This window comes from Merops nubicus, unplaced genomic scaffold (assembly GCF_000691845.1).
Source record: "Merops nubicus isolate BGI_N331 unplaced genomic scaffold, ASM69184v1 scaffold14018, whole genome shotgun sequence".
Lineage (NCBI taxonomy): Eukaryota > Metazoa > Chordata > Aves > Coraciiformes > Meropidae > Merops > Merops nubicus.
Genome location: NW_008623729.1, coordinates 1 through 27,872, shown reverse-complemented (window position 1 = coordinate 27,872; position 27,872 = coordinate 1). Strand labels below are relative to the sequence as shown.

Below are 27,872 nucleotides of genomic sequence, written 5' to 3'. Positions count from 1 at the left end.
CTTCAGGTCATCTGGAATGAAGACTTTGCGAGCTTTCTTAATCATCGGCTGTGGTTTCAGCTCTTCTTCAGAGAATTTGCGCTTACGAGGGTCAAACATCTCCTGGCCAGGAATACTGGAAAGAGCAAGATCTGCAGGGTCAGGTTCATAGCCAACAGGAACTTGGATAGTCTCAGGATCAATGGGACTTGGTGTGTTTCGGTTTGCTGGCAAGATCTGACCTACAGAAATAAAGGATAAATTCAGCTGTGTTAGATGAAAATATGTAAATAACGTAACTGAGCATGGATTTTAGAAGAACTCTAAATACCTTACAAGCAGTAATTCTTCAAGCTTTCACTGTAAATTTGCTATCTATTCTTGTTAAATATTAGATTGTCTATTTTGTAGGGTGCATATTCAAATCCAGACATGCTCGTGCTTTTATTTTCAGAATTGGTTCCTAATTCTAGTTGCTCATCGTGGACGTCCACATAAGATCACTGAAGCCAACACTGAGTTGCCCTAGACTGCAGGCAGAAAACATATTGCTCCAACCCATGCCACCTCATTAAGATCACATCCTCAGGAAGAAGTTAACCACCACACTGCAATCCTTCCCATTTCTTTCATACACAGATTTCTTCATAAATACCTTTCAGGTTACCTTTACTTTACAATGAAACACTGTACAGTACTTGCAATACCACAGTATCTCTTCCAAGCTGTGCTGAGGCACTCCACTAAGGAGACTGACAGTTTCTATGAAATCCTAGTGGTGAGATTCTAAAACACAGTGAAGGAAGCTAACAACACGAAAGGCTACAATGACTATTTAAAGATGTTCTTCAAAATGAAAGAACACTTATTTATGCCACATCGCTCTTTTACTGTACATAAAATCTAATAAAAAAGGAGCCCATCCCCAGAAAAGAATTATATCCCTCCCATTTTTCTGTTTTAATCTTAGATAAAGCCTTCAAGATCCTACAGCACCAATTCAGGCACCATTCCCACTAAAAATCCAATTTAACATCTCAACCAAAGGTTCCAAAAATAGGATCCTAAAGTCATCTGCCTGGACTATCCCCGGGGGCAGAAGTTTCAGAAGTTTTCAGATGCCTCAGAAGTACAAGCCTCACAGACTTCAGAGGGAGGACCTCTGATTGAAGCAGATATTCTTTTATAATTTTGGCTATTAGCTAATTCACTTTGACTTTAGAGATACGACAGCTTTCATAATAATTGCAAAAACATCCTGTGACTGCATAATATTTCCTTATTTGTGCCCACATCTGCAACATTTTGGGTGTAAAACGGTAAACATTAAATGTCATTTCCAATTCCAAACCAAGGCCAGCATTAACAATGTCGTTTTTATTTTAATCTAGAAGATCGCGGCAAGAAAACACAGGTGGGAATTGCACTGCGCAAAGCAGGGCTCGCTAACTGAGGGCTCGTCTTTTGTAACTTCTATTTTAAAACGGCGCTGATAAAATCAGCTTCCAGGAAGGGCTCGCCAGGCCCTGGGAGAGGAGGAAAGGAGGATCAAAGTTACCGAAGGGTACAGAACACCGGGAGGCGGGAGGCAGCAGGCGGCGCCCGCTCCCCGCTCCCCTTTCCCGCCTCCCGCCCCAGCCGCCCTGCGGACGGCGGCGATTAGCGCGGGTGCGTTCCGCAGAATCCCAGAATCTCAGAACCGAGATCATCGAGTCCGGCGTTTAAAGCACCCTCCTCTATGTCTGTAACGATGGTGGCGGCGGGGACGCGCCTGCCAGGAACGGCTCCAAAGCCAGCCCGAACGCCGCGATGCACCGGGCGTTCCTGGAGCCTCGCTTTAAATGCGCGGCTAATCTCATTTCACATACATGGGCTGGCAGAAACAGGCTTATTTGAAGGATTAAATGCAGGAAAGCTTCCTTTGATGTGAATATGCTTGTACCAGAGCAGCAAGGTATTTTTTTAATGCATGTACAGATCTTGCAAATTCTGTAATGCAGATAAAAATGAAGCAAGACACTAGCTCTGGGTATTTTCATAATATTTCTGGTGAGCACACAGGGTGTTTCTAAAAGTCAAGTGGATTGTGAAATCTGCCCCAGCTTTCTAATTGCCCTGAACAAAAGAGCCTGTATTTAAATATTGCTGAAGTTCTAGATTAACAGTATCAGTTTACATACTATCATGTATCTATAATGTGCATATTACACAATAACAGAAGCCTCGTCATCACTGGCCTCAAGAAATTCTAATATCTCTCTGACAAAGGAAAGGTCAAAAATGCTCCTTTTAAACACAAGAAATTGAGGGAACACCTTAGCAAAGCAACAGCAACGCAAAGTAAAGAGTGACGCATGAACAAAGCAGTCTAGGACAAGAACCTGCAGCTATCCCCATCCTGCCTGTTTCCCTCCATGCACATTCCCCTTCCCCTAGTCTAAGGAGCTCTGCCAGCAGCCAGCCAGGCCCGGCCCCTCAGCAAAGGCAGGATTTCCCAGGTACCGATGTAGAGCTCGCTCAGACGAATGCAGTTCACTAGTGCCACGCCTGAGCCCATCCCGCACACAGCTGAACATCCCCCCCGGAGCCTGCCGGCTGCTGCCCTGCCAGCGGCTCCTACACACACGGCTCCAGCAGCCCGTGTGGGCTGACTCCCGTCCCGCCACGCTCCCGCCTGTGACCAGCAACGCCACCGAGCACAACAGAGCTAATTAAGGGTGTCTAGAAACCCAGGCACAAGCCCCGGTTATTTCTTTGTCCAGCGTTTTACATGAGGCAACTCCTGGCTCTTGATACCTTTTCATTTAGTCTGTCAATTTTTGCCAACAATACAAGCCAGGAACCTGTCTGTGTTAGTTTGCTGGCTAATGGCCACTACATCTATGTGGTGCTGGTACTCGCTGTAACCCAAGATGACAGCGTGGGCTGTGCTGGACTTGGCACCGCTATTACTGCAGGAGTACAGCACGAGGCCTTGCGTTACATCCCTCTCCAAGCTCCTCTCCCCGTCCGTGCAGGGCACTTTAGCTGTGCATCCTTCTGCCAAATTTGTTCAGCATGTTATTTTTATGCACTAAATTCCTCGCAATCAGAGGTAGGTCAAATAAGCACAGCAATCTGAACGTCATGTGCCCAGCAGCCGACTAATCCTCACATCAGCAAGCTCCACAGCTGTCACAACATCCAGAGGAAGGGCCGCTCAGGGGCTGTGATGCACAAGGAACGGGCTGAGGAGGAAGCCTACGGCCCCGGCCGGAGCGGCTGGGCAGAGGCACAGCACCTCACTGCTCGGCGTGGGGAGCCAGCTGCCTTTGTTGCCAGTCTGCGTTCTTTGAACGCTGCACTCACAACAGCGGCCAAATTTTCACAACAGTGAAGTGGCTGGACTGTTTAATGTGCTTAGCTTTGTTCTCAATGGGGGCTGACGGTTGCCAAGTGTTCTGGAAAGAACTTGGCCCCTCTGTTTAAGTTGCTGAAATGAGAGCTCTTGAGTATTAAGCTCTTTTGGAAATCCAGCTGTAGAACTCCACGGTGGTGGTGGCTGCAAGCTGGGAACAATGGTTAATGGAAACTTCCCCTCATACCACCCTAGTGATGTGTCACAAGCATGGCCTGGAGAGACCACAACTATGTCAACACTGGCCTTTTGTCTGGAGACTTTCCCACTTGCAGAGCTCCACTCAAGCCGAGTATGCTGGGACTCCACTCTGAGTATGCCAGGACAGACACAGCTCCAGGTGTCTCCTGGCAAAGGAACCATCAGGTTTTGAGAACCCAGTTACGGCTGCCCCAACAGCCTGCCTTCACTAATGCTCTTGGGGTTGCTCTGGCAGATATTAGCAATAGCAGAAAATTTTCCAGAAAGGACTTGAAAGAAAGTTGGCTGTTCTAACCCTCTCCGTCCTCCTCCCATCAGAGCCTGCCAGTGAGGAAGTCCAACATAACGGCAATATTTTCAGTGTGGTTCCTTGCTCAAAGAGAAATGGACTGAGGCCATTCACTTGTGTCATCTAGGTCACCAAATGGCTGGTAAAAAAAAAAACAAACAAACCACAAGCTTTTAATTGCTTGCAGTAATTAAAATTCACAATTCAAGAGTACAATAGCATTTTTCTATACCTACAAAACAAAAATGCTGACCTGGGGTAACATGGGGAGCTCAGTCACCATATCCCGAGTCTTCATTTCTCCCCTTTTGAAATACTCCACCTACCAGCTGTGCCCAAGAGACTTCAGACCTCTTCAACTTCACCACTGCTTGACAGACTTTTTACTTGAACTGCAAGAGATCCCTGGTGAATTATGTGGAACTCAATTCTGAATCATTCGACTCCCATAGAAATGTGCCTTATTTTCAGAAAATCTCCCTTCTTACAGCCCCTCCACACTCTTCATCAGCTCAATGGCTGGCTGGAGAACAACAATGAGAAAAAGGGAGCAGAAATGTTTTAATCAAAGTATTTTCCCCCACTTTTTACACTTACGTTAGAGGGAAAGAAAAGAGGAGTTTCTCATTCAATTTATTAGCAGCCCAGAGATAAAATAGATGTTTGCTAATAGTTTTCCTTATATAAAACTAAAGGAACTTCGGGTATGTCAGTCAGACTATGTAGAAGAGCAGTTAAACTGACAGATAATCCTCACCCAGAGCTGCTCCAGAGAACCCCACTGCTCTGCTGATGTGTTTTCCAAATCATCTATCCGCTTGGCAGCTGGCCAGCTATTTGGGATAGTTCCTTTACTCCAGATCACAGCCTGTCCCAGACTAATCTGTCACCACTTCTGCATTAACCCCTTCAGATTCCAGGAGAAGTTACCTCAATGCAGAACACAGGAATTAAAAAAAGCAAAAATTCGCATGGTCACTAAAGTAAAAGGAGTATTCTGGAGGTCATGATTTATCTATCTTGTCAGACTATAATTCCTTGGTTACAATATTATAAGCATCATCTTATTTCCCTATTATTAGTATTTTAGTGTCTTCTAGAAACAGAAACAATTACATGAACTGTAGGATCACAACATATACTAGCAATAACGCCAGTGACAAGTCACACTGTATGATCTTCCAGCCCCCACATGGCAGGAGAAAACCAACCACCCTCTGCCTAGGGGTGAAGAAGACACTTCACCCTTGGCCATATTTATGTAAGCAGTTATTAGAGCAGTTTTATTTTCTTCCGAAGCAATAGGAGATTAGTGTATTTTGACCAGTGCTCCAACCTAGCACAGACATTCCTCTGTTTCTTATCTTGCACAAACTTGATTCTGCCGACCGTGGGGTGACTGCAAACACTTCCTGTGGAAAGAAGGATCTTAATCCAAGGCAACCACAACATACTCGCTGCTCTTAATGCTCACTACAAGATTGGCACATAAAAGTGGTTTTAAAATGCATACTTTTAAAAGATATCAGTCTTGTTTACAAATCTTGTGCATTTAATTATACAAGAATTGCTAATTCTCCTCTCAGCATTGTGTGCCTCCCACTCTGGGCCCCTCCAGTATTATTACAGGCAGGACTGGTAGTCTTATTAAGATTGTCTGACACTTCCCATTAGAGGATACGATCTTCAGTTCCTTAGACCTTTGCCAGATTTCAACCATTCTGTTTGGATTTGTGTGCACAAATTACATTTCTGCCAAACTGGTTCTACAGTTTCCTGAAAAAGGGTCAGTAAAAATACTTTGTTTTGAACCTGTTAAAAATTTCTGGTGAACTTTTCACTGAACTGTGCTAGTGGCCTGTGTGCTGGTAGAGGGGGCAGCTTCTGGACCAGTGCTAACGCCTTGAAAGCTGTGTGCTGTCAGGTCCATTCCTACTCATTGCCAACGTGCCCGTTGTAGTGATGGCACATGAGAAAATCCAGGTTATCTTCTCAATTTGGTTTAAAAGTGAAGTGCAAGAGCTGTTTTAAGAAGCACAGTCATGGTTGCAACAATCTTTCAAGTTTCCATCACATTTTCCAGACTCTTCCCTCATTCAGGAGTTGCTTGTTTCACCCACTTTGATTTATCTAAATGGACTCATATGTTATTTGCCACAAATTATTCCAACCTCCTGTAGAGACACAATTACCAACTTTTCAGGAGTTCCCTCCAGCACTGATGACTAGTGCATCTGCATGCTTCATGGAAACAAGTTTTTTCCTCTTTGCAGGTGAAGGACAGTACAGATATTTTAAATCACAAGTACGCAGCCAACCTCTCAGGTTAGCTAACATTATAGGCATTGTCCACACTTCAAATCAGCTCTCAACAACTTCTGGTGCAGGGTGGGGGCTGTACACCAACACAAATGAGTGCCACTCAAGCTATCAAACAGGGCTCCTCACAAAAAGGGAAGCGAACACGCAGTGTGACAAGCTCATCTCATCAAATAACTTGCTCAGAATTCTGCTGAAACTTCATGGCAAAATCCAGTCTCTCTAGATAAAATCCTTCTCTCCTTCCTTCCTACCAGATTTCCTCCTCTCCTCCTGCCTTTCCCCCCCATCCTCCCACATCTGCAGCAAATGAGGTCAAGATCCAAGATCCTACAGACAACCCCTTCCTTCCTGATACAGCCCTGATTGAACCCAGAGCTGGTCTGACCTCTGCGTTCAAAAAGGGAAACAGGGAAAAAAAGAGGATATAATGTAATTAAAGCCTGCATCTCCAAGCAGCCAAGGGAAGGGGTTTGCCATCTGAAGCTGCACACGTGGCCTTCAGCTGAGTGTCTGCATGCTTTCGGGGGCCTGGCTTTGCAGCTCCCGCGTGTGGCTAGTGTAACGTGCGTGTGCCATGCTCTGCCTCCTGTGCCAGCAACATTCTGCCCCTCAGAACCAATAAACAAAAAATTGGAGGCACTACCAGCTAAAATTTCCCACTACGGCTCCTGCACTTAAGACTCCACTCTCCTGTAAGATCCATACTCCAAAAATCTTACGCCATCGTTAGCTTGTCTGAAGGCAGCACTTAGCTCAGTGAGGCCCCATTTCTGAAAGCTACCAGGAAATGAAACTTTTATTCCCTCCCAAACCAGCCCCTGCAAGACACCAGAAAGTAGCTGTTCCTGCTCTGCACGCTTCCCTTGCTGAAGGGTTACACACAGAAACAAGAGGATTCAGTGGGGACAGGGCAGGAAGAGAAGCTGCAGGGAAGGACATTCAGATGGGTCTTCAGTTTTAATCTACTCTTGGCTTAGAAGCATGTTTGACATTCTCTGGTGTGCTGGAGCCTCCAGATTGCCTCTGGTATATCTGTGTATATTTTTGTTAACTGGCAATTCACATACAGTAAAGTTCCTGAAAAAGTGTAATTCTTTCATTTCTTAAAGGGAAGGTTCCAGAGAAGGATCTGAATTGTTAACCTCTTCTGAAGGAGACAAAAAGATCCATTTTTCCTTCCTTGGACAAGTATGTAACCAGCTTTAATAGAGCAGTCTCAAACAGCAGATTTTAGATAGAGCCCCTGCTTTAGGTAACAGCCTCATATGGGATCCATAAATACACCCTCCCGTGGAACATCACTCAAAACAAAGACAACACGTGTCCTCATTTTTTTTAAAAAGCCACTGCCAATGTGCTCTGAAAGACAGCAGACCAAGTAAGTTGCTCTCACATTGTTCTATTTCCTTGGCTAATGACCACCCAGGACAGCTCGCTCTCAGTCAGTAAACAGGTCTTGCAAAAAGCCGCCGTGCAACCCCGAGCGCAGCCGGCACCCGTGACTCACGGCTCTGCCGCCCCGGGACCCGAGCCCGCCCGCCCTGGGCGTGTGGCAAAACAGCCACGGGAGATTTCACCTGGCGTGGAAAAGCCACGTGACACAGGTATGCTTCCTCCGACTCCCCATCAGGAGCTCATGGCGAGCCTGAGAGCCAGACAACAGATGCTATCAGCTGCTCGCTGAATACATCCCTGAGGAAAAAGGGGTCACTGGGCAGAGTTACAGGAGCTTGCGGATCTCATCGGCTCTTTTTGATCTGCTCTGCACACACAAATCTGAACTATCTGCTGCCATAGATTTTTACTTTTACTTTTTACATTTTTTTGTTCACTAAAACAAAGTACACTCTTCATGCCATGAAAATAAATCGATGCTTTATAGAGGGCAATTTGTAGAAAAAGATCACGTTCTGAGAAGCAGAGATGCCAGAATGGGGACACACTATTCCCATAACCTTCTAAGAAAGACTTAAGACTTTTTTTTCCTCTCCACCTTAAATTAGGACCCTCTAACTTTTAGGAAGAAAAATCACCACAAAACTCAAGAACACATACTTGGTTTGTTAGAGCTGAGTAACTGCAGAGGTCTAATTTGCTTTCACAGACTGGTTTTATTCCCCATGAGCACACAATGAAAGCACAAGGGTAAATGGTTTTATCTTTTTCCCTATTGATATATTTATCTTCACTTACGAAGTATACAAATGCATCAGTCTTGGGTAGTCTGAAAAATGGGTCAGAGGGGGAAGGGAACCTGTACCCGTGGCTTAGGGAAAATTCCAGGAAGACAAGACTGTTGCATTACTCGTGTGTCTGTAACTACTACTTTGCAGCTGCTGCATAATACAAGGTTTTGTGGTGCATCAGACAGACAGAATCAGGAAATTTCAAAAGTCTGGTTAAAAGAAATCACAACACTAAACACTGGGCAAGACATTCTTACAGATTCAATTATAAACATGAGAGAGTCACCTAGCACCAGAAAAAGGCAAGAAACTACTGTGCTGAGTCTCTAAAACCAAACTAATGCCTGCAAAGATTTCTGCACCTATGAGCAGCAGTCCCGTTTTTATAGAAACATGAAGGTAAAGTGAGCAAAAAATCTCATGGAAAAGTGATCAAAAAAAGCAACACATATCAAAATCGTTACGTTTTTCTTTTAAGCAGCGAAAAAGGTCAGCAATGGAGTATTTCCTGAAGAAATTCGGGAATCCTAATACTTATTTTCCTTCTTGTGACCTCCTCTGCAAACCGCCCGTGGCCCTGAACTGAGACGGAACACACTGCGTACGCATGCTCCGAACACAACAGACAGGCAGAACCTGGGAAGATTATGAACTATGTAAAAAATGAAATGAAAATGCCTCCCGACACAAAGGTCAAACCCACTTCCATCTATTGAGCAGTGAATTTATTGTGCATCTTGGCAAACTGGATTGGTGAAACTTGACGGGACTGGCACTGAGATTGCCATTTCTTTCAAACTCTTTTCCCCCAATTCAAAAGCAATAGAGACTTTACTTTTGCTATCACACAAAGCGTGGCTCTCTATTGCCAATGAGTGATAAAAATATCATCAATAAAATTGTTATATTAAAAAATATCAATATATTCAAAATAAAAACATATTTGAATTTAACCTTGAGGCCAATGGGAACTGGCAAATCACTTATCAATTCACTGCATATGGCAGCTTTTAAACACACGTGTCTGCATTTTGTAAGTACAGAGAGGACCTTGTTCCCTAAAAATTATCATTAAGAAAAGCATAAGCCATCAGTAGTCTTATTTACAGCAACTGTATTTTTAACACAATATTTTTCTTCCAGTAACCATAGCTGCAAATTTCAAATTTAGCCGCCAATCCAGTCATTCCAAATAACTTCCAAACAAGGTCTTGGCACTGAAACATTTTTTTTTTCAAAGGATACCCCTCTACCCCCTTTCAACACAGCAGATGGTGTAGAAGTCTCTGTCCCCTGGGAACAAAGCCCTCTGCATGCTGCACGGTGCTCGGCCCTTCCCAGCAGCCAGACAACCAGCTCAACACCACGCTGACTACAACCAGTGTGTGGCTTCCTGCTTTCATAGGCAACGTACCACTGGGATGGAGCACCACTGTTTCTGGGTTATTTAGCAGGGGGAAAGTGTCAATGTACTTACCTGACACCTTCAGTCTCTACAATACTTAATTTGTATTAAATATAGCAGTGCTTTACTAAAAGCTGATTCCCACAGAAGTGAACTGACTGGTCTGGCTTCATTTTACAACAGTGGCCATCCCATTTGCTGCACAAGATACCTGTAAGACACTACAGGCCCTACAGTATTTGTTGTCCAAGGCTTCTGACAGGATCTGGGGGCAGGACAGGAAACGACAAAATCCTTCATTCCTTTATTTCCCTCTTAGTCACCAGGTCACCTATAGGCAAAGGCACTGCTGGCTCCACTGCTCCTGCAGAACTCCCACTCTGTGCCCCTGCTGAATACAGCATTGGGTCTGCAGGAGTCAGCCGTGCAGAAAAATGTGTATCTGTGCCCAAACGAAGGAGAAACACTGGAGAGTTGGAAAGCACTGCAAGCTGAGGGCAGCCACAATTCACAGGCTTGGAGAACTATGTGGGCTTTACCTTTTACACTCCTGTTAACTCTGATTTTCATGAAGTAGGTGGTGTTGCTACAGCAACTGTCGTATCACATCATTTCTGCTGTCTCTGTCACAGAGTTCATCTTATTTTATCTTAAACTCAGATATGCAGCTTTTCTTCTTCTTCTATTCTAAAGCCCTCTATATTTTGGATATATAAAAAATTACACAAAATAGACCCGTGCCAAATAAATTTTTTTTTTTTTTTTAAATGTAGCAAAGCTTACAGAACATTTTTATTTGTCCTCCTTTTACAAATTCAGAAGCAATAAAGAAAATGGCACTGACCAGAGTTATGGTGCTCCAGAGTTGCAGAAATACATTAAGAGCTGGTCTCATGATAAAGATGCTTTGTGCTACCTTTAATGCATTCTTCCTGCGGAAGCTTACTCTCTGTCCTGGTGCACTTCACTAGAAGTAACTCATCTATTCACAGGTCAAAACATCTTGCCTCCTCATGCTCAGGCCATTCAAGTACATACCTTCCACAGCACTCACACCCAGCTCAGGTGCTGCTGCCCATCCACTGCACACAAAATGCTCCTCAACCTGCGTGCCTCGCCCGCTCACCTGTAGCCTGAAGAAGCATTCACTGAAGCAGAAGTCTCAACCCATCTCTACCTGTTTCAGGTTTGTCCTAGCTGCTAGGGATGGGAAGGCCACCTGGCTTTGCAGCTCCCCCCTCAGTAACCCAGGAATTTGGCTCGGCCTCTTTTGCCTCCCTTCTGCTGCCTGGATAAGGTCTTTGAGCACTCAATGCACAAGCAAATCTCAATAAAATCCTGATGACGGAAAGACTCTATTAAATTTTTGTTATTACCGTGCATTCCAACCTGTGCACTCACACATCTTGCTTTAAAAAAAATAAAAACCCCAATGTGGAACAGTAGTAAATATTCAGTTACACCCTCAGGCTACTGAGAAAACAAAAGCAAGCCCTATCTACAAGTCAAAGGTTATTGCACAGACCACTGGGCTGCTAGCAGAGCTCAAACCACAGGATCAACCTCTGTCTGCCACAGCCACAGCCTAAGCTGCTGAGTATTTCTACCTGCTACTTCATAAGCATTTCCAGACACTTCCAAAACAATCAATACAGTCACTAACTTGCACTTCACTTCGACGAAGACTGGTCCTTGGCAGATGGAAATCTGCCTGTGTGGCTCTAACCTGTGGGCAAGAACCATACCCTGTGTACCTGGTTAAAGGCTGTGCAGGCAATTAAGGTACCAAATGGCCTTTCAGTTCTTTGAATTCCTTTGCAAGCTTCATTTTAGTGTCCCAGTTCCTGACAGTTATCCTTTAGCTCAGTTTCCTAGAGAAATGAGTTTTGTGCAATCGTGCTGTGCACACGTCTGTCTAGCCTCCTCCCAACAACTTCTGGCAGAGAGGCATGCCCCTGGATTACTAACAAGCTTTGTGAAAACAATGTAAATGAAAGAAGCTCACAACTCCCTGGCTGAAGGAAAGCTGCAGGAGCCTTGTCACACATCAGAGAACCCACGGAGATTTTGCTGCTCATGGAACCAACTCCTTGGGCAGGTAGTAGGAAGGAAAAAGGAAAAGTATTCCCCAGGTTATTGTTACAACAGCCAGGGAAGTCACTTCATCCTCTTGTTCTCTACTGCAATTGAGAATATCTTTTCACCTCATCCCACTCACTCATTTACTATTTCCAGTAATCATGTGCAAAATTATTTGTTTGACAACTGCATTGTCACTTGACAATCTCTCTGAATTCCACGCAGACACTTCTGGTGTTGATAGCCATTAAACCAGCCGTGCACATGTCCTGTCTTAAAAACCAGTGCAGAAGACAGTTAGATGTTGACAACCCAGCTGTCTGCTATGGACCAAGTACTTATTTATTCTTATAATATGTAGTGGAAACCAGAGCTCTAGTACTGGAAAGAGTTTTTTTATATTATCCACAGCACTTGTTATGCAAGCAGTTTAAGTCTTCCAATCAAGACACAGCAGGAGTGTTTGCGAATCAACAAATTTGCTCTGGCAGCAATGAGGCATTCATTACTGGGTCTGGAGTGGGGAGGGGTTTGATTGGAGGGGGGATTTTTAAAAAAAAAGATTTTGTTAAAACACAAGACAAAAAGCTAGGTGAGGGACACTGGGTAGGAGCCATAGCTAAGAATGAGAGGGCTCCAGCTTTATGCTGGGAACTGCTTGTCTCTGCCCACTTGTAGGATTCACAGTTCAGTACTTGCAAAATCAGAGGTCCCTTCTAAGCCTCTTCCTTCCTACTTTCACTGCTACTCCAGTGCTATGAACATCCACAACTACTGAAGCTTGGGGAAGATTGGGTTAAACTTCACAAATGAGAAACAAGCAAGAGAAACACCTTTCCTCTTTCTGCTTAACTGGATAATTGGTTAGCAGGAACCTGCTTGATGAGTTTCAGCAGCTCCTAGAGATCAGTCAAGGCTGTTTCTGAGAGCAGCTAAAGCTGCCAACTGTATAAACAGCTTTAAGCCGACCAACAGGGTACCCCTTGCTAAGGCTGGTTTTTTGACAACTAAAATTTTCAGAAGGCTATGAAGCAGTTTGTATACCACAGATCCATCCAAACTCAGTAAGAGCAGGGAACTAAACTCTTTTAGGCAGAAGACTTCATAGATGTTATATATATAAAACTGTCCTATGGTCAGAATAAATAGATGATTTTGAAAAATAATTAAGCAAATGAAGAAAGACTAAGTAATTCTCACTGTAATGGAGAGAACACAGCAGTTAAGATTCAAATTAATAAATAACAGGTCATGTCCTAGTGATTTCTGGGGCTAAAAAAATTCTAGACCTGAAGGTTCACGTGACAAAGCAAAAGAGCTTCAACAGATCTGTACAATCCCCTGGGCTTATTATTTGATACCATTTATCTATAATGCAAAGATTTTACTCAAGTAATTAGTGATTTTGAGTCCAGCTGGCTGAAAAGAAAGCACACAAGGCTTGACTTTCACATAGGGATTATCTTGGCCTCTATCAGATGTGTGTGCATGCACGTGAGGTTAAAAAAAAAAAAAAAAAGACAATACAAACCCTGGTGAATTCTTGCTGCAAATTCAAGCTAGTCAAAAGCGTTTAATCACCAAAGCCACTCCTAAAGCAATCAGAAAATATTTACTTAGCCCCATTCATATTACCATCTTCATTTCTCTTTCTTCACCTCGAAGTTTCAAGTAACTGAACACTGCAACTCATCAATAGACATTTATATCCACCGAGTTTTAACATCGAGAACCAAGCTCTCTCTTCCCGAAGCTCTGTCAGATGATACCAGTCTCACCACAGGGCTCTTTCTCCCAGGTTCTCTTCCCTTTGAGGACACAGGAAAGACCAAGAGAAGTCAACTATAAATTTATATCCTAAAGAACAATGGTCAGATTTGGGGGAAAGTACTTCACCTTTTGCCAGTACTGATCTGCTCAGACACGGCTCAAAGTGTCTGATAAAGTTACTGCAAAAACAGACTTCCAAGGCTCAGCAGTGTCCAAACCAACCAACCTCCCTCGCATTTCAAAAGAGATGTCCCTTCACAAAATAAAAAGACTTGCTCCTCAAATGCTTCTGCCTGCCAGCACGTTTTGTACCCCTTCCCCAAGTATTATGTCTTATTGTACTATTTTTTCATACAAGGGTGCCCTCAAATGGGGTGGGGTTTCAAACCCAGAGCAAACTCCCCCAAACGCACTGCATTTTGAAAAGCCCCTTTTTGTTTCACAGAGAAATGAATGAGTTTACATCACAAAGCCTTCATCTCCCCAAACCCAAAGACTCCCCTACAGTTAAAAATCAAATCCAGCTTTATTGTCCTGCATGAGTCAGGCTCCAGAGGAAGGCAAGCCTGGGGTGGAGAACTGGAGTAAGAAATCCAGAGAAGGATATTCTTCTAACAGCACACTCCTATTTTCCCAAGACATTTGCTAATATTTTCATTTTAAAACTAGAGGAAAGCCACCCCCTTTCCCCTAAAAGAAGTTTTAAATATTATAAAGACACACAAGGACACACTTTATTATTTTAACAATTATTGCTATTTTCAGAGCTCCAGCACAGCTACTTCCTTCCATAATTGGACTTCAATCAAACCCTAGCAAAGCTTTTGATCTTGGAAAGAGTAACAACATAGCTCTGTTATCAGCACAGAGAGGGCAAAGAGTACGAGATCCAGAATTTTTCAATAAAAGAAAGTTAATTGCTTTGACTTATGTTTATCAAAGGTCACAGCTACAAGTTCTGAGTGCACATACGTAACGGTGCACACTGAGAAACCTTCTGCAGACTGGCCAAAGTAAGTGTTGGGGTTGTACTATCCCTGTGCATTTACAAAAAAAAAAAAAGGAAAAGAAAAAAAGCAGCAAAACAATGCTAGATTACTATCCAAATATACCCCAGTGGATGTCCTGCCAAATAGCAAATATGTGGCTGTAAGCTCCAAACTGAAATAAAAGCTTGGCCAGAAGCCCAGAGCTTCACTGTATTTTGCTCAGCTAGCCATAGTCTGGCAGAACAGAGCGAACACATTTGCAGCCACGTGACAGAGCAGCCCGTCGGGCCAAGCTGATTTCCTTGTGTTGCTTAAATGTGATCTTCAGACTGTACACACCAGCGGCTTTGGGAGAACGTGAGAAAGTGGGAAACAACGAGCCACGGGCTGGAACTGAAGGGCAGCAAAAAAAAAAATGAGCTAAGGGGTTTGCTGAAGTGCCAGTGTTGGCAGTGCTGTGTTTGAATGAGGCATTAACAGGGCTCGTAGGGCTGAGCACATCTGGCAAGGGTGCTGAGCACCAGGCACCCTCCTGGGGTTTGACACACTGTCAGCTCCATCAAGGGTGCAGACCCTGGGAGGACCCGCTCAGGAAAGGGCACCATAAGTTCTTCACTGTAGAGCATCATGAGAGCTTCCCATCAGTGGGGCACAAATGCAAAACGCTGACTTCAGTCTCTGTACTCAGGAGAATCAGAGGTACTTAGGCCTCTGAGGATGTGCCCCAGCACAGCAAGGGTATGAACCTGATGGTGGTATTAATCCCCTACGGTTCAGATTTTGTTGATGCTACTTAACAGCCACCAAGTAGCACTAGTGAACATGGAGAAACATTCATGATGTGAGACCATTTGGCCAAAGGACTCAACCCAAAAAACGCGCAGGGTCTGAAGGGCTAAAAGCTGCCCCAATGATTAAGGTATTACATTTTTATAGTAGTGATAATGTTTTTAAACAACTGACTTAGCAAAAGACAAACAGCATCCCTGGCCTGCATCAGAGGTGCATGTGACTCATGAGAGCACATGACATGTGGATGGAGAAAGAAAAGTCTCCACATCCAAGGCCTCAGAAGTACATCCCTGCTATAGATAAAAGCAACTCGGATGAAACAGTCATGAGATTAAGTAAGAAAAGTGAGACTGTTTACTTTCTAACAGAAATAAACTGATAACCTAGACACGTGCAGCAGCTGGTGGAATCAGAAACACACACGAGTTGAGAATTACACCTCCAGTTCTTTCCTTCTATATGGCTAATGATTTCTTTTCACGTGTTCAGAACAGCTTCAAGACAGAGACTACCACGATTTTCAACAATGACCTCAACCATGTGGCACTGAGAAAATGGAATAGATAAGGGAGTTTGGAAAAGTGTCTCTTAAACGTGGTGTAAGTCCAGCACAACAGAAAGATCAGCCTTTCTGAGAGCAGCCATGTCTTCACGGATGCATGAACACCAGCTCTCAGAGTCTGGACAATCCATGCCCTGATTTTTTAAGTGCTGACACACCAACAGCTACCATGTTTTAAACAGATATCCAAACCACAGCTGTCCAACATCTGTAACTGAAGGCTTGTGGTTTAACTCCTCAAAAAGCGGATAAAGCACATTAACTTTAAATATGCTGCAATCTTTCCCAATTCTGTCATCTAAGTATACAGTTGAGTGATGCAGGTGTTCACAAGGTCAGCCTCCTGTTCCACTTCATTTGTGCTGCTCTGAAAAAATGGTTCAATCACCAGATTACTACCAGTCCAGAGAAATCTCCACCCAAGGCACAAGCCCCCTTGCTCATTGCCTGTGCGAATCAGAGTAAGGCATTGTAACAACATATGGCTAAGGAAGATGACACAACCTTGGTGTCTCACTTATTAACCTTAGCTGATATTTATTCTCTTCTGTTCCAAGAGAAATATCTCCACTATGTGCAGGGGAATTATTTCCTCATTTTTCAATGTACATGTATTGATACAAATGACAGGGCCCTAGACATTCAGTGACAAAGGCCATGCTATGGTCAGTCCCTTGTGACTAACCTGGTTGGGTAGCTGTGGTCCCCAAAGAAGTCTGGAAATGAAGACTGGGTATTAAACACCGGTGCCCTAAGGTCTTTGTAGTTTCACTGCCTGAAGTCTGCACACTCTTTACAACTCCTCAGAGCTGTGATCACCCAGCTCAAAAGGGCTCTGACTCTGGCCACCTTGCTTTAGCTACTTAGTTACAGTCAGTCATTACTCCACCCTCACGCTGCAGTAAGCATGTAAGTTCATCCATAAAATGGATACACCAGATTAAGTTATCTCAGGATGCATGTAAAGCACAAAAAACCCCTACTGAGCAAATATGTACTGCTGTGAAAATTTTACTTTGATATCAATGTGCCATTGTGGTGTATTTCAAATAGGAGTGAGCTCAGCACTTGCAGTTATTTCAGATCTGTATGTGATGTTTTACTCTTTCAAAGTTAAGCTCAAGGCAATGTCTTAGACACAGTTACCAAAAAAAAAAAAAAGGCAGAACAAAAAATTGTGACATTTTCCAGCAAACTTTCTCTAACATAATCACAGAGAAAGCAGGAAGGAACTCTTGAGTGTCTTTTCATACAGCTTTTTTTTTTTCCTCCTTTTTTTAAAGACAATTCATATAGCATATGCCACTGCTAGACCCAATGGGCTTCTGGGCCTTAGAGAAGTGTTACCATACCACAATGGGCATCAAGATGTCTCAATGCTGTGCTGAAAACAGAACACAGGAACAGAGAGAAGCTCTAACAAATCTGTAAATGCCCTAACAAGTATGTGCATTCAGGGGGAGAGGCAGTTGGATGCTAAGGGAGCAGGGGGGTCCACCCAGCAGCACTGCATTAGACTGAGCGTGTTGTGTCATTACAGCTTTATTCCGACACACCCATATTTACAGCACACAATGTACTGTACAACTCACAATGCCAAGAAACTCAACATATCTAATCTGGCAGAAAAACAAAGTCATATCAGGTTAATCCAATTCTTAAATTGCACAACTTTGAAAAGCCAATAGGAAAACAAATCTTCCCCTAGCTTGTGCTCCCCTAGTCCTCCTCCCAACACACATCCCCTGCCACAACCCACTTTTCCTCTTTGATCCCTCACCATCTTTAGCCTGTCTGTCTCTCCCCTGTGTCTCATGCACTCCTAACCCAGCTCCAGCCAGAGGCTGGTGGCAGAGTGGAAAGTTACCCCGACCGGAGGGAGCCCCAAGAGCAGCTCTGTGCGCAGCGCCCCGGCCCAAACGCGCTGCAGAGAATGAATGGCAAGACACACACACACACAAGGTCACTTGGACGACTGCCCACATGTGATACTGCAATAATTGTGATAACAGGCGTCAAGTTTTAAGTTGGCTGAATGCAGGGTAGCTTCAAACAGGGCAGCGGAGCTGGAGCGCTTCTGAGGCACAAGAGGAACAGGATGTAGCGAGGTTACGCCGAAGTTCAGAAAATCTTTAGGTAAAAAAATTGTGCTTGACTTTGGAGAATCCAGATCGTTCTGTTGCCTCGGTTCAGCCTTTCAAGATCTTGCCTACAAACCTTACAGCTGGTTTTCTAACTTCTCTTTTTAAAGGAAACCTTGGCGTCTCACACAATCACAAGACTGCGGGAGCTGAGGATTTTGAAGAAAGAACAACGGTGGAAAAAAGTTTCTGATCCCCCACGTCATTCACTAAACCAGTTAAACCTGGTTTCTTGGAGATTCGCCTCTCGAAGTGAATTGACATCTCATGGTATCTAAAAGGCTGTCAGCCTTCCCAGAAGCATTTCACTTGGATCAGGCATTTTAAAGGTCTTATGTAAATTCTCTGATGTAGAAAATGCACATTTACATTAGAGCTCTTCCTGCTCGGTACCATATTCCTACCCTAGCCACTCATCTATTTCCATGAAATTTTAGGAATGTAATTTCCTTTCAGAATCACAACTTTCCTGCCACATTTGGTTAAAATCAGCCAACACACTCAAAAATCATGAAGCAGGAACACGCCAGAGGCCACATGTACCTAGCATGACTGGATATGGTTTGTTTTCACAGCAAACCAGGCAAAAAAAAAAAAATAAATCCCCCAAGGCTCATCTCTCACAGCAAGCAACAGAGCTGCAAGAGTTACACACAGACACCGGCCAAATGCCCCATGCTGCACCGAGGGGCCGCAGCTGCAGGGATCACAGACGTCAGTAACATCTATATTTCCACTATGCAGCACAAAGAAAGAGGGAACAGTGCTATGTCTGATTGCTGCAGGGTGCTTCAAGCTAAGCCAGTTTAACCCTCTCTGTTTTGACGAGGAATAGGATTTGAGTTTGAGTGCTTGGTTCCCATTTACCAAGCCCTAGAAGCTAAGCACACAGCTCATTTTTAAGCAGACTTCTTGTTGGAGTAGGACTCATTTACAAACTCACCATTCCAACGTTTGGAAAAATGGCTGAATTGTTTTAAGTCACCTCCTCTATTTCAACATAGCTCTCTCACTTTGAGTCCATGTTTTATAATCTGCAGCCTCGAGTAACATACTCTTCTACAAAAAGGTTTAGTGCTATTATTTCACTAATCTTGTGGTGCTAAAAAATATTCATTGCTTCATCAAGTGGAGTTCTGCAGGAGTATTTTGCGTTTCGAAATCTCATATTATTCTTCCTTCAGTTTTTCAAAATAAAATCTACAGTTTCCTTCCTTGCCTCCTTAGAATCCCAAGTTATAAGCAGTTACTAGTGGGCTGGTGTGTAATTTCTGTTTTGAGTGCTTTCATCTGCACCATGGCTGCTAACTTAGCAGGTCACCTCAAATTCAGCCATGTCTACATACAAGAACTAAGTAAGTGGGGAGCCTTGCAAGTGTTTTTAAAAATAAATTAAGATCCCATCATTGCCACACAAGGTGATGGACCTCACTATGGACAGAGAACCCTGTTCATTCATTTGTTTATTAAATTCAGGAGTACCAACCAGTTCTGTAATGAATTACTTAATCTTTGACCTATTGTCCACAGCCATGTTCCAGAACAAAGAATTTATAGCAAGCTGAGCTCCCTAAGGCTAATTGGAAAATAACTTTTTTTTTTTAAGCCATTCTCCATCTTTAACAAATGTTTTACAAGCTATGCATTTTTGCCTCTCTGCTTATACACCTACATATCCAAGGATGACATTTTGTTACAGATGAGTTACTGGTGGAGTTCATGTGAGGTCCTGCTTGTAGTAAATGCATGCCAGTACATCAGTCTGTGGGTTCCTGTCAAGTTTAGTGTCAGTAATAACCTAGACTTATGTTCCAGTTAATAAGGACCCAAGTTTTCCAGGACCTTAAGGCAATTTGGATTTTTGTATTTCACCCTACAAATGGCCATACACCAAAACACATGCAAAGAGCTTTAAGTTCCCCAATGCCCGTTTCCCATAAATGGCAAATAACACGAACAAGAGAATACACTACCAGCAAGAGCTAAAGCTGTTTGTCTCAAAGCTGAGCAGAAAAGCCTGAAGCAAGAGCATGCCACATGAGAGAAGCTAAGCAATGTTGTTGGGTGGTGCATAATGAAAATCTGGGCCAAATTTAGCCCTGGCAAGATTTAATTCACAGAACGGGACAGGAAAGGGTAACTGTACAACAGCTTCAAGTGTGTCAGAAATGTGAAAGGTTGAACAATAACTTGTACTCACTTAAAACTTCATGCATGGCACTTCAGTTATGCAAAGCTGAGGTGCTATGAAGAGCATTAGCAAAAAAGGGAAAAAAAAATATAAAAAAGGAAAAAAAAAAAAGTTGTAGCATGCAGCCTTACCTACCCACGTTAGCTCTCCCCAGATTAGCTCTGAAGCTTTCAGGACCAAATTCAGCTTTGTGATAAAAAGACAGCTTCTTTAATGCCATTTGTTCTTAAAAAAAAAAGTGATACAAGCTACAAAATCTGTTTGGCATACATTAATTTTCTATACCTCATAATGTAAAACTTACTTCATTAAATGGAGCAGATTTGAGGCAGAAGTAATTTTTTTCCAGAGCTTTCATTATCTACTTAATGTAGAAGAGTCCAAACCACAGTTTTTCTTGAATATAACTTAGTTGAAATACTCTTTTCTGATCATCACAGTTTTCTGTGGAACTCAGACAAAATACTAAAAATATATCTTATTATGAAAATAAGACTTCAATAAAAATAAAAACTTATGATCATGTTTGTGTGATATAAATACTAAATAGCTCCACAGCATACTGCCAGCCAACCAACCTTCTCATTTCATACTGCTCTAAAGTCCTCTTCACCAACGATGACTATGTCCTTTCATCCTGAGAGAACTCCACTGGCACACTGAAAGCTGTTACCCTCCCTTTAAAGAAAACAAAAATCCAAAAAGATGAATGACAAGAGGGTGAATGGTGACATTTTGCTGTTCCACCTAGGAGCTGATGGAGAGCAGTCAACAAGCTGCTTGCCTGCTGAGCAATACTGCACTCAGAAAGACCACATGAGGAGTAAAGTACTCATTTCTGAGATTAATTGGGCAGAATCTGGCCACTGCCAGCTCCCACAATTGCCAATCTGCTGTCATACAAAAATGTAGAGACTGAACAATTTAATGTGTTTCCTAGTAGCTTCACCTAATCAGATAATATCTATGTCTTCTTCATATACATCTCCTGATGAGGTGTTCTCTCCTATCATATTGTTACATGAAAGGCTTTGAGGTGTTATTTGCTTTGTAAAAATCAAATCACTGCAGCAGAGAATCATTCAAACACTCTCCATACACTTTGAGATAGGAAGCAAGGCTCTGTAAAAGACACTGCACTTTTCCTGGGTAATTGCAACAAGTTCAGACATGGTTGAAATGTCTTTTTAAAGGGACAAAGCCCCCTACTTTTTCTATCTGCATGTCCTCTTCCTAACACTGGGTAGCCCTTACTTGCTTAAGTAGCTCTCTCTGTGCAGAGAGCACTATTCCCAACGAGAACTGAAGAGTCAAGCCAGGTATATTTTAAAAGCATAGCATAAAACCCAAGATGTTTCGGGCTGTTTACTATTGGAACTCCGAAATAACTTCAAGTTCTTTCATGCAGTCAAGCCATTATTTAACCAATAACCAACATTTAACAGTCGATATTAAAATCAGATCTCTTGAAGGAGACACAGTGTTCTTGCTTCGAGCACTAACAAGACTCTGTGCGTTCAGCACTTTTTTCCCCCGTTATCATGTGACAGGCTATTTTTAATATTTGCCTGGATATATTTTGCATCTTCCTTTGATCCAGAGAGCAGTTTGGTGAGGCTCATCTGCGTGCTGCACTCCCCTGGCCATGGCCGTCCACCCTGCCAGTGCGGCAGTGCCCACGCCAGGCAGGCTGCACAGGGGCCTGCCACGTGCCTGCTGCACATGGGCACGCAGGCAGCAGCCAGCCCGCGCCTCACGTGAGAGGCAATGTGCAGAGCAGCCCTGGCACCAGCCTGCCCGACGGTTTAGCGGGTTGTTCCCGTGGCATCACGTGGGAGACCAGAGGTCAGGGAACTCCCAGCTCCTCTGGGTGCTGCAGGGAGAATCCTTCGGCTCCGAGAGGGCACTCGCGCCCTGGCTCCTGCAACACCTGGTAACCGCTTGTAAACAGCAATCACGGCTTAGGAGAGGATTCCACGCACACGCTGCCTGCTGGGAACGCTGCCCTTCGCAGAAGAGGTCACCTTAAGACTGCAATGAAGGGAGTGCTGCACACACACCCTGCTGTGGGCTGCCCCCTTCACCACGTCATCCCCAGTATGCAGTGGAGAGGCTGGATGGAGCAAGAACAAACCTCTCCAATTTGGCTGCTGAGCCTACCACAAACCAGAGTTAAAAGAAAATGCCAAAAACCACCCCATCACACCTACTGTCAATCATTACAGTCCAGTATCTACGTAAGAAGTAAAAGATAATGAATGCTGGGCTCTAGATGAAATATCTCAGCTGAATAAACAACACATGACATTTAATAAAATCTTCATGTGGGGGGGGGGGGGGTAGAAGGTGTAAGTACAGTTCACATGAAAATAGTTTTCAGCTTTCTGATTAATGCACCCCTAAATCCATTTTTTTTTTCTCCTTAACTGAAAGTGAAGACTCACAGATATTGCTCATAGGTGTATTTCTGCAGCAGATTTTTCTTTCCTTAAATAATCTTTGGCAGACCCTTTGCAAATAGTCTGAGGCACCTGGCCATCCAGGCAACACAGACTGAAAACCACCATCCCAGGAACACAGAGAATGAGGGAGTTTTCAAAGCCTCCAACAGCCCTATCCTCCCTGAGGAGCAGGGCACTGACAACCCAGGGGCCATCACTGGGCCAGCAGCATCCCTGTGACACAGCCCTACATCCAAGGCTTTGGCAGCCAACAGAACTTCAGGTCTAAACCACAAAATCCCAAAAACTATCTAAGGGTTTTCTCAGGGTCTTCCAACAGACTCAACTGATGCTTCTGAGCTCTAATTCACTGTTGAAAACCTTTACACTAGCTTCCCCATTCACCCAAAGAAGGGCTACGCATGGAAAAATGTCAGATAAAAGCAACCACCAACTAGTTACCTGCAAAATACCAGCCTCCCTTTACATACAAACAGTTACAAATCCTTCACATTTCCTTAAAGGACTCTGCAGCTAACTCGAGTTTACATTCCACAAAAAAAAAAAAAAACTGACAAAAGACAACACAAGGCACACAACAGATGAAGAACCATGGAAATGTGTTTGCACACAGCTTTACCAAACCTTTCTTTCTGAAAGTGACTAAAGATTTCAACCAACCAGCATCCAATACAGAGAGAGAAAAGGAGTTTCACTTGTGCCTACACGTTACAATGAATGGCAGTCTGTAATGCTAAAATTCATTTTTTATGAACAAACCCAGTACTGTGGAAAAGAAATATATCAGATTCAAATTTTGAACAGTCGTCATCCTGTGTCCCTTCTCTTCAAAAAACAAAACACCACCACCACAAAAACACAACGTACCAGTATTTGCCATTTGCACATTCCCTGAACAGAAATTCATGGGAAAGTAGGTGCTGGCTTTATTCTTTGCTATAGCCCAGCGAACAGATGAGAAACTGGTGAGACTAAACATTTTTCAATCAAGCAGACAATCTGAGCTGGAAATATAGAATTAAGTTAAATTTATAAGGAACTTTTTTTGTTGTTATTTTTTTACCTTTAAGGGAGGGGGGGAAAAAAGAGAATCTTTGTAACATCACATTTACAGTCAGGGTCAGACACTTCTCAGTGAACACCAGTGCAGATTTCCAGCTCTCTTCCAGAGGTGGTACAAAATACACACTTAGGCAATACGATTAGCTTCTAAGGACAGCTAAGGCTTTTAATTTAACACATGCACAAAATTGAACCTTCTTATGCCACTCTTCTCTAGACCTTCTACGTCCAAGATAGAGCACACACGTACATGAGTCACATCTGGGGTTCCACGGGCACGTGTGTCCTCCCCTGGACACAGCACACACAGGTACAGGAGTTCTGACCAACTGCACGTGAGACACTGATGCCAAATACTGCAGCACCACTGAAAGCAGGGACACAAGCACTGCAGGATTTGACCCTTCCTTCAGCCAGAGCCCACGTGCTCAAACAGGCTTCCATTACAAGACAAAATTCAGAGGACACAAGACAACCCTCTGTAGAATTACTATCATCTAAAAAAAATCCATTTTTCCCAAAAATGACATCACATTGGATTAATTTTTACTGAAATGGTGTACTTTTTACTATTCATTCTTGAGTAATACAAATCACAAGTATCAGAGGTAGTAGCTCACACCAATTAAAAAACCCCTTTCTTCATGTACAGTTTTGAAAACGTGCTTTATAAGTCTTAAGGTCTATTAACCAAAAGGCTCCACTGTAATGATTTTAACATTTACCTCCAGACTAACTTTTGTATTTTAAAGCCATGTATTGGCCTTGGCACATTAATGACAACCCTAAATTTTGTTTACTTTCACTAAAAATTTGCTTTTAAAAATACATACTGTCTCATTTTAAAACATGTTTAAATGCTGAACTCTAAGATGATCTCTTAAAAACAAGCCAAAGTAAGATTTTTCACATGACAGCATAAAAATTTCAACAACATGATCATGAAACAGACTCATGTTAATTAAGTCATAGTAGCTATCTGTAAGGGAGGAGAGGGGAGAAAATATTATTTTAAAAAATGGAATGAGCTCCATTTAAAAAAAAAATACATTTAACCAAAAAAATGTATTTTTCTTCAGGCAAGATGACATGGGGGAAAAATACTTGCATCTTTAGACCTTTTTTCCTACCCCAAGCGACACGACTTCTTGCTACAACAGTAAAAAATGTATTCAGAGTTTTTAGTGGGATAAGGTTTAACCCTGAGCTGCAAATGGCTCAGGAAAAACTAAAAAAATCAATGAGTTGAAAAGTCATGTGGACAGCTGATTACAAATAAATTCTGACAGGTAATCATTAAAAGCCTGGCTCATAACCAGGCTCCTCTGAAAAAAAAAAAAAAAAACCAACAATGAGGACAGATTATGTGCTTTTAATTTTCTGTGTGCCTATGCGACAGAAAATGGTGTAGCGTATACGCACTATTTTTAAAAACTGGCTCAGAAAAGTCAAGGGGTTTTTATATTCTGCTCTTGCCAACTCCAAATATATTCTATCTTTGGAAACCCTTATATGTTAACTACGAAATGTCTGAAACTGAAATACAAAACAAAGTGAAATTCACATCAAGTAAAAGTAAGCAAATTAAATCCACGACCAAACACGCTTCTGACTTGGGGCCAAGGAGTCTGTTGACAGGTTTGGGGTGTTTTGGGGAGGTTTTTTTATTTCTTTTTAACGAGAAAGGAATGTTGCAAACCTGTAAGACTTTTCTATTTCATCCTGCTCCACAACTTCTGTCCTTCCATTTATTTATTTTGCTTCCTTATCAGATGATTCTGACAATGACTTTGCACGCTGAGCATGGCAAACGATCAAGTAGAAGGGAGAGGAGTGGTTTCCTGCTCCCCAGAGCACACTTTGCTCTAGCAAACCTTCTGTGAGCAGAGGAGCACAGTAAGTCATACTTGGGGTGGTTTTTAAAGAGAAAAAGGCAAAGCTCTATATTTTCCAAACTCCAATGTCGACACTGTTCCACTGACAATGATCTCAACCATGCTGGTGTCAAGCCAGAGCAGTTATTCTGGATTCATGCTAGTGTCTCTACAGGGATGATTTCAAGTGCTAATAAACTAGCAGAAGTCTTCCACTGAGATCAGATGGGTCCGAATCATGAGTTACAACCAGAATGTGGACTCCATGATGTTTTCTTTGCCTACAGCTTAAGCTGACTATGGATACAAGTTACCAACTCAGATCAGAGTTTATGCTAATTTAAGCAGGAACTTTAATACAGCTTCAAAATTTAGTTTCTGCCCTGTGTACTGTGGCAAAATTATGACCAAAATTTAAAATAGGAAGAATTGTCTTTAAGTGTTAACTTCAAAATAATTGCCCACTCCTGTGTTCTCACCTCAAATACTGGCCAAAGGAACGCTCTCTTTCATGATCCTTCTCCCTGTTCTTTAACACCACGGCATCTGTGCATTACTATTCTGCTTGTGGGTTTTTTACTGGTTAATAGCTAGGCTACCAATGAAGAAGGAACTTTCCTTGGAATTCCCACAACTTCCTTACATAATCTGGACAAAAACCCCAGTGGAGCAATTTACCAATAACTAAAGCTATTATTTTTTTAGAGTGTGTCTTAAATCATATCGGGTCTCTCTAAGCTGCCTTTCAACCACACAGGGAGAAGCAACAATTCACAGTGGGGAGAAGGGCTCCTGCCAACATCCATAGGAAGTTCTTAGGGCTGATTTACCTGGTCTGACCGGGCTCTGCATGCAGTTCTGCGACACCATGCCTGGATGGACTGAAGTAGAAGCCCTGCTGCTGAGGTCCATGACAGAAGGTGATGCTGAGGTAGCTTGCTGGAGACCTGACTGGTGCGGGCTATGCTCGTGCTGGTTTGGGCTGGGTGGAATGCCATTTTCTGAGAGGAATTCTTCCAGGTCCATGTATTCCAACTGGAAAGTGTCTCCATCGTACGGCAGTGTCTTGTCCCATAATGTTGGGCCCAAGAAAGCTGACTGAGGGACTGTGGTACTGGTGCTGTCATCGTCTAACTTCTTCTCCTTGTCTTTTTCTTTACCGAATGCTTAAACAAAACACATAATAAAGATATAAGAGCTGAATAATTAAAATATCAGCTACTACTACTTCAATCACTTCTCCTGCACTCAGTTATAAGAAATGAAAACTCCCTTCATCAAAATAACTCCTTTGATACAGTCCATTTGGTAGAGAATTGAAGGGTCATGCCAACTGAGCACCTTTGCTGGACCAAATCATGCTTTTGAGATTTTCCTCTGTTTTTAGTTAACAGTTCCACTGTGTACATGGCTTTGAATGTCAGCTTCAATAAGTACTCAACAGATTTTAAAAGTGAGTATTTAAGTGGAAGCAAACTGGAAGATGCTATGTTTCCTGTTGAAAACAGTCTTAACCCATAAATTAATATACTCTCATAAAGTTCCAGTCTTGCTAGTCTTTACACAATGAAAGGAGTCCTCAAATTCAGTAGTTCTTAACATTGTTGTAAGCTAGCAACATACAACAACAGTGAAGTCTGACAGAATACGTACTTTGATGTGCAGAAAAGCTAATGCAAAATTCACAGGTAGAAGCAAAGCAAAAGAAGAAATTAAGGTGAAGCTTCCTACTCATTCCTACAACACCCTGAGATTTCAACATACATTTTTGAAGGGAAACACCTGACTTTTCCGATAGATTTGCAAGAATCTGAACCAGCAAAGCTTCCTGTCAACTACCACACCTTCTTAACATTTTCTCGGTAACCGCACGCAACAAGCCCGGTGAAATCCTGCAGGTCGCTTTGCCGGAAGACTTGAAAAGCTAAGGACACACAAAGCACGCCTTGGCTCTGCGAGACCTTTCAGAGGCTTTTTTTTTCAACGTGCATCTGATTCATTAGAAATAAAACGTGCAATTATGTCCGCACCGCTTTAGCTATTCAGAAAACTTGCAACTTTCGGCTACCCGTGGCCGGGATCGCCGGAGGGCGGCCTCTGACCGGCGGGCAGGACGGAGCGCTGGCCGGGGTCCCGGGGGAGGCTGCAGCTGGACCTGGCCTCGGGCTGAG

The 27,872-nt window shown here is 43.0% G+C and overlaps 1 protein-coding gene across 1 annotated transcript; it reads right to left on the bottom strand.

The window, feature by feature from the left end:
- On the bottom strand, positions 1-26,867 carry HLF (hepatic leukemia factor; the record flags this gene model as incomplete). The annotated part of the gene is made up of 2 exons (XM_008945177.1): positions 1-221; positions 26,532-26,867. Coding segments are annotated over 2 exons (557 nt in total), but the record flags the coding sequence as incomplete, so codon positions are not given.
- Positions 26,868-27,872: the final 1,005 nt, after the last annotated feature.